General features: G+C 37.5%; 1 protein-coding gene across 1 annotated transcript; it reads left to right on the top strand.

Annotated features, from left to right (window-relative positions):
- The first annotated feature begins 1,262 nt into the window (after positions 1-1,262).
- On the top strand, positions 1,263-6,569 carry june (JunE proto-oncogene, AP-1 transcription factor subunit). The gene is made up of 2 exons (XM_062988711.1): positions 1,263-1,510; positions 4,756-6,569. Exon 2 carries the CDS (start codon positions 4,872-4,874, stop codon positions 5,892-5,894), a length of 1,023 nt encoding a protein of 340 aa, XP_062844781.1. The 5' UTR covers positions 1,263-1,510; positions 4,756-4,871; the 3' UTR covers positions 5,895-6,569.
- Positions 6,570-6,770: the final 201 nt, after the last annotated feature.

The raw sequence follows: 6,770 nt of genomic DNA, 5'->3' as shown, positions 1-6,770 counted from the left end.
TCTACTCAAAGCTAAATCGTTTTCTCTTAATCCGTAAAGCATATTTACAACATATTCACATACATAAACCCATTAAAGAAATGTTTATATATTATATACTATTTTATTGACATTAATAACATTTTACTTCTGAACATTTCATCTTCAAAACTTAAACCAGTTACATCATGTTAATTTAACATTGCGTGTATAACGTTTTATATTCAAGTTAACATTATTTATCCCTTTTACAAGTTACATCACTTTTGTATTATTAAATTATCCTGTATAATAATGTCATGATTAGTTTAATGCAAATGTTTGGGCACCACGACCAGTTTTTTTTCTTATGCCACAAACTATTATAAAGGATTTCCCTGCAAATGTTAATGCACAAGTGCTTTATATTTAATAAACTTGAAAGTTCAACAATAATATTAATAATAATTATTGTGCTTTTGGGCAAAAGTTTAGACACCACACCTAGTCTACTTTTTATAGTCCTTCTATTAATAATTTAGGATTTTTAAACAACTCTTCACTTTTTATTTATTTATTTTTCTTTATTTTTGTATTTAATACAGATACTTTTTGTAAACTATGCAACTTTAATATATTATTTAAACACAAACAAAAATGCAGACTGCTGAAAATATGCTCTTTAAATTCATTTTAAAATTTATTTTACAAAGTACATAGTACATCTATACCTTCTCTAAGAAAAAATCCCATCTTTTGTCATCATTTGGTTAGACCATTTTGAGATCTTTTTCCTTTTCTTTTCTATTCTTTTCTTTTATTTTCTTAATAGACCGTTTCTGGCATCGGTTATCATTTATTGTCTCACTTTACCACAATTTACCTTACTTTGAGGAAACATTGAGGAAGCATTGAACCCAGGTGTGTAGAACTGTGCAACACCAGTATTAGCTGATCCACCATGACACAGTTTACTGAATATAAACTATTATTTATAACGTTTATTTTTATAGTAAAATTGACCTTTGTACTCACTGTACCTTTGAGTTTGTACGTCCATGAATTAAACAAGACGATTTGACTAAGGAATCGAATGAATCAAAACTCGCGTTTGATTCACTAAAACGTGTCATTTTAATATAACCGAATCGGTGGAGTGAATCGGAACGCCCGATGCTCGGGGTTTTTTTTCTACCGCACCGCTGAGAGCCAATCAGAATAAATGTTAGCGCAGGGGGGCGTGGTCACTAGAGAGCGGGACAGCAGCGCTGGTAAGGAAGTGTAGAGAGAGCGTGCGCCTTTAGCTGCGCGGACACGGTGAACTCCCGCAGTCGCACGCGCACACCGGGAGAAGAGCGCACACGCACCGGGAGAAGAGCGCACACGCACCGGGTGAGGAGCGCACACGCACCAGCGCGTCTCTGAGTTTTAACAGACTATTAAATCGTTTTCTACACCAGAACTGGACTATATAACCGTGACGCGGTTTGATACGCAGTCGGAGTCGGTGGCTCTCACAGGGGGACTGGAGTGACGGATCACCGCCTGCTCGGTAATTTCATTTTACTGACTAATCACTCATTCACACACACACACACACACACACACACACACACACACACACACACACACACACACACACACACACACTTTGACTCATGTGATGTGTTTGATTGGAAGCTGATTTCGCCGAGTCGCCAGTTCGGGTTTTTTTCTCGCACCTACACAGTCAGTAACAGACGCACCATGACTTACTGTAACCATTATTCATCCCCTAACTCACATCGTTTATTATTAGAAGCGATTGTTGGTTATCACACATCATGTATTAACTAGTATAATATAATGATCAGTGGCTTCTGAGAATGAGTTCTGATCTTTATCTCCAGTAAAATAATCGGATGTGGTACCCGCCCCCTAAACCATGCTTTATTAAATGATCTTAAAAACAGATCATTTAAATTAAAGGATTTAAATTTAGGATCTAAAAATCCTTAGTTAATTGTATATTAAGTTTTTCTTTTTACTGTTACACAGCAAACAGCGACCATTAATGCTTATCAGTCATGAGTTATATATGTATATACTGTATATATATATAGATAGAGAGATACAGATAGATAGATAGATAGATAGATAGATAGATGTAATTTGCATTTTATGACCAATTAAGTACATGATACAAATGTCAGGAAGGTCTTATGTGATAAATGTAATAAACATGTGAAAAAATAATAATAATAATAATGAAAAGTTGGGAGTTGGGTATATATATATATATATATATATATATATATATATTGTGGCGCCGGCGAGCAGGAAGGCGAGCGTCGGGACCTCGAGTGAGCTGCCCTTGGCAGTTCTCTCAGTGGTTTAGGACGTACACTCATTCATTCACACATACATTCATACAACAGACAAACATATAAGCTACCTATCCAGCTCTCACCGCAGCCACCCAGTCTCCCACACTGGGATACACGCTGACGGTAAGCCTGGATACCACGGCTCCTCCCACTGACGCTACAATATATATATATATATATATACTGTATATATAATCCCATTTGGAATTTGACCTAATTAAATGACGCTTTAATTACTTGACATGATGTCTGAGTCCCAACACAATACATCCTAGAATTATATAATAGCATATTTATTATAATATTTATTATAGCATATAGCAGCCGTCATCTCAGGAAATTAGTTCTGATTTGATTTTCTTAAATTATTGTAGTGCATGATACATACATGACACATGGTACATACAAACAACAGAAAATATATAAAATACATAAAATAAACAGTTTTACCTGGAAAAATAAAACCTGCTTCAACTCGAAACTTTAAACAGAATCAGTGCAGTTATTTCATTCATCTTATTAAACTTACATTTAATTCAGTGTGATTTTAACGTTTTGTTTAGGTTCTGACATTAAGGGCTGAACTGTTCCAAAGGGTTTGGACATTAATTACTCAGTTTATTATGGCACAAAATGCATAGATTAAAAACACACACACACACACACACACACACACAGAGTTTACACACATATATTATTGTATTTGTCTTTTCCTACTTTAGAACCAAACCATAACTTCCCACCACAGGATCTAAATCTCTTTTATATGACACCATTAGAAGTGCACTAAAAAGTTATGGTAGAGAGGCTCACACCTAACAGGAAAGGTTCAATGTGGCACAGACATCAGTGGCTACAGAGGGAAAGGTTATTGATACACACATTATTAAACACAAAGTCACTAAAATATTCTTTAGTTTCTCATCATTTGCTCTTAAAATTATGCAGAACTTTTCCCTTTCACTGTTCATTGTTGGGTTTTTAGTCTAAGTGGGGAAAAAACCTTATTTTTTACTTTACAAAAGCCATAATCCAAGCATTTTATATGTTCATAGAATAAAATCAGGGGTGTTTTCTAACATTAAGGAGTTCTGTTTTGTAGTGGGTATTAAATGACTTCATTGTTGGAAAATAATGTATTACTTTATTAGGGCAAATATATTTATCCTACAGGTTGAATGCTGTAGAAGAACCATTTCTAAATTCCAAAAGTGCAGCTATAGGAGAGGACATAGACTATACACTATATACAAATATACAAAATAAACATGTCATTAAAACTTCATTATATTTAATATTTAACTTCATTATGGCACCAATAAAAGTGCCAACTAACTACACACCTAAAAACCAGATACATGTTTCAGAATCATTTTAATAGCTGTGCTAGTACAGGTGTAGAAGAATCCATAGAAAAAGGTTCTGGTAGTATATTTTATTAGCTATATAATATATACAGTATATATAAGATGTTTTATGGCTCTGTACATGTTTCCATTTAAGTATTGTTGAATAATTTTATACCTGAAGTGCTTAAGGAAGCTCCTTGACAATGTCGATATGCATTGCTTGAAATATTCCCATCTGATGACTTATTTTTTATTTTAAGTAGATTTACTTTGCAGCCTTTTATTTTAATGTTTAGAGGCCAGTTGTAGTGCCAAGAAAAAGGAAATAATTATTAATTTATTATAACACAGTACTTAACATATACTATAAATTTCATGAACGAGATTACTGTTTAGTTCTTTATGTCAGCAGACGTGAGTAAGGAACCATAAAGGTACCAAGCAAGGGGTCCAGTTAGGTTCATCTGTGGCTCTGAACAGTTTCCACATCCTTCATTTTTAACAGTGTTTTTATTTACTGTACAGTTTTGATTCATAAAGAACCCATTTTAGATCAACTTATTGAAATTATCATATTAAATGATCTCAGATGAAAACATGTTTTTAAAGTAACTTTAGTTAAAACACATTATGTACAAACCAAGTCTCTAAACCACCGTGTAACCTTAGCAAAACCATGTATTTATGTTTTCCTTAGCAAAAAGACCACTGTTCCTTTGCATTTATGGACAGTTAATTACTCTGTCTACTTTGGGAACTTCTGCCAGTTGCATGACATATTGGTTTGTTGCAAGATCAGGCCTCCTTTGACACTTTTGAAGCCACCAAAAGTTGGAGGTACATGCTGTTACCATGCTGCCACAATGGGGTGAATCCCCATCTGGCCATCACACCCTCAGACAAGGCTAGCTAAGAGGCCTGCCAGACTGGTGCTGATGGATGTGTTGCAATATGCTGCATTTCTAAATAAAATACAAATGATTTGTTCTTCTAAATAATATGCTGCTGGTGCTGAAGGTCAACAGAGGTAACTTTCAAATAAATAAAGCTTTTTAAGTAATAAATGTTTCTCTGTTTTACAGGGGCTTACACTGAAGATTTATCCCTCGTTTGTGGACGTTGTGGACTATGATTATTTAAGTCCAGCTAGTGTTGACATCTACTAATCAGATTATGAAGATTTCTTATTGCTGCGTCAATGACAGGTAAGATGGAAACACCCTTCTACCACGATGACACACCAAGTGTTCCTAACTTCCGACAAATTCCTGAGTACGATCGCTATCAAAGCCACAAGATGATTAGCAAGAAAAACATGGCAGTGCACAATTTTGTGGTGGGATGTTCTTCAGGACTGAAGCTGTTGCACAGCCAGGCTGGGAACGATGTCAGCTCAAGCAGTCTGGGCATGAACAGCAACCCAAACAGCTCTTTAATAACCTCACCCGACATGAACCTCTTAAAGCTTTCCAATCCTGAACTGGAGCACCTGATCATCCAGTCTAACCAGGGACTTGTAACGACAAGCCCAGCGCCAAACTCTTCCACCAACCCTTTCATGTACAGGAACCAAGCAACTAATGAGCAAGAAGGCTTTGCTGATGGTTTTGTCAAGGCCTTGGCAGATCTGCACAAACAGAACCAGCTGCTCGGGGCCCCCATGTCTCCGTCGTCCTCCATCCAGGGTCCTTATCAAAGAAATCTCATGTCGGGCACAGAGATGCCTATATACACCAACTTGAGCAGCTACAATCCCAACCAGGGACTTCCCTCTTCTTACCCTGGAGGACAAATCCCCTACCCCTCTGCCCATGCTGCTGCCCACTCCAGCCAAGGTCACCCACACGGCAGAGGTCTCGATGCTCCTCAGACCGTCCCAGAAGTCTCTCATTCGTCTGGCGGAGACCCTACTGGATCTCCACCGTCCATCTCACCAATCAATCTAGAGACTCAGGAGAGAATCAAGGCCGAGAGGAAAAAGTTGCGGAATCGGATAGCAGCCTCTAAGTGCCGCAAGAGAAAGCTGGAGCGCATTTCACGCCTGGAGGAGAAAGTGAAAGTGCTCAAGACACAGAACTCTGACCTGGCCTCGACAGCAAGCATCCTGCGTGAACAAGTGGCTCAGCTCAAACAGAAAGTCATGAACCATGTCACCAATGGCTGCCAGATCGCAGTCAGCTCAGCCAGCATGGCCAAGAACGGCGAGAGCACCAGCTGCTGAAATGTTGAGGGTTTTCGTCCTTCATAAACTCTCAATCTTTTGTCTGCGAAGTTGTCCGCTTCCTTCGCTGTTGCCTTACAAGTCAGAAAGTCCCTAAGAGCGGAAAAGGGCCGAAAGAGAATTGAAACCCGGTCCTGACTGACACGGACGCTTTCAGAAAACAGAGGGAGCTCAGAAGTATGATGAAAAAACCTCACACTTGCCACAAGAGTGGACAACAACACTCAGCTGATCTCTGAATCAAATGTTTACTTTCTGACTACAGGTGATTTGCAGGAAAAAAAAAAATGCAAACATCATTTTCATCTGCACTTTGAACTTTGGGTCAATTGGAAACTACAGACTGGGGCAGAGAGATACCAGTTAAACCCAACGTACAGATGGATGACTAGAAACAAAACAGTAGTACAGCAAGGATCGACTCTAGGACACGTACTTTCACTCATAAAGGGAATTCTTGTATCTGCAAAAGATTTTAATTCTAGAAGAAAGGCCAGCGTCTGACTAAACAGTGATTTTCTATTTTTCTGAGTTGGGAGTCGTCAGTTGCAGGGTAACCTTTGCTATTTTTTCTTTTTTATTGTTCTTGTTCAACATGCACTATTCTGCGAATCAGATTTTGAACATTGACTCGGTTCGTAAAGGAATAATTTTGTTGCCGTTCATCGTTGAAGTCTGAAAATGAAGCTTCACTTTTTGTTAAATGAAACACCTCTGAAATCAAAGTACTAGTGGATTTATTTGTTGAAGTCTGGTCTCAGTAATTCCTAAAAGCCTATCGTTTGTGCATTTGTTGGTTTGTTTGATATTGTGCAATTTGTGAAATACTGGAAAACTATTTTCTACCGCTAAAATTTTCAACTTTTTCTAAGTATT

Source organism: Trichomycterus rosablanca, chromosome 26, assembly GCF_030014385.1.
Source record: "Trichomycterus rosablanca isolate fTriRos1 chromosome 26, fTriRos1.hap1, whole genome shotgun sequence".
In the NCBI taxonomy this organism is placed as follows: domain Eukaryota; kingdom Metazoa; phylum Chordata; class Actinopteri; order Siluriformes; family Trichomycteridae; genus Trichomycterus; species Trichomycterus rosablanca.
The sequence above is the reverse complement of the archived record's forward strand: the minus strand, read 5'-3'. Positions and strand labels throughout refer to the sequence as shown.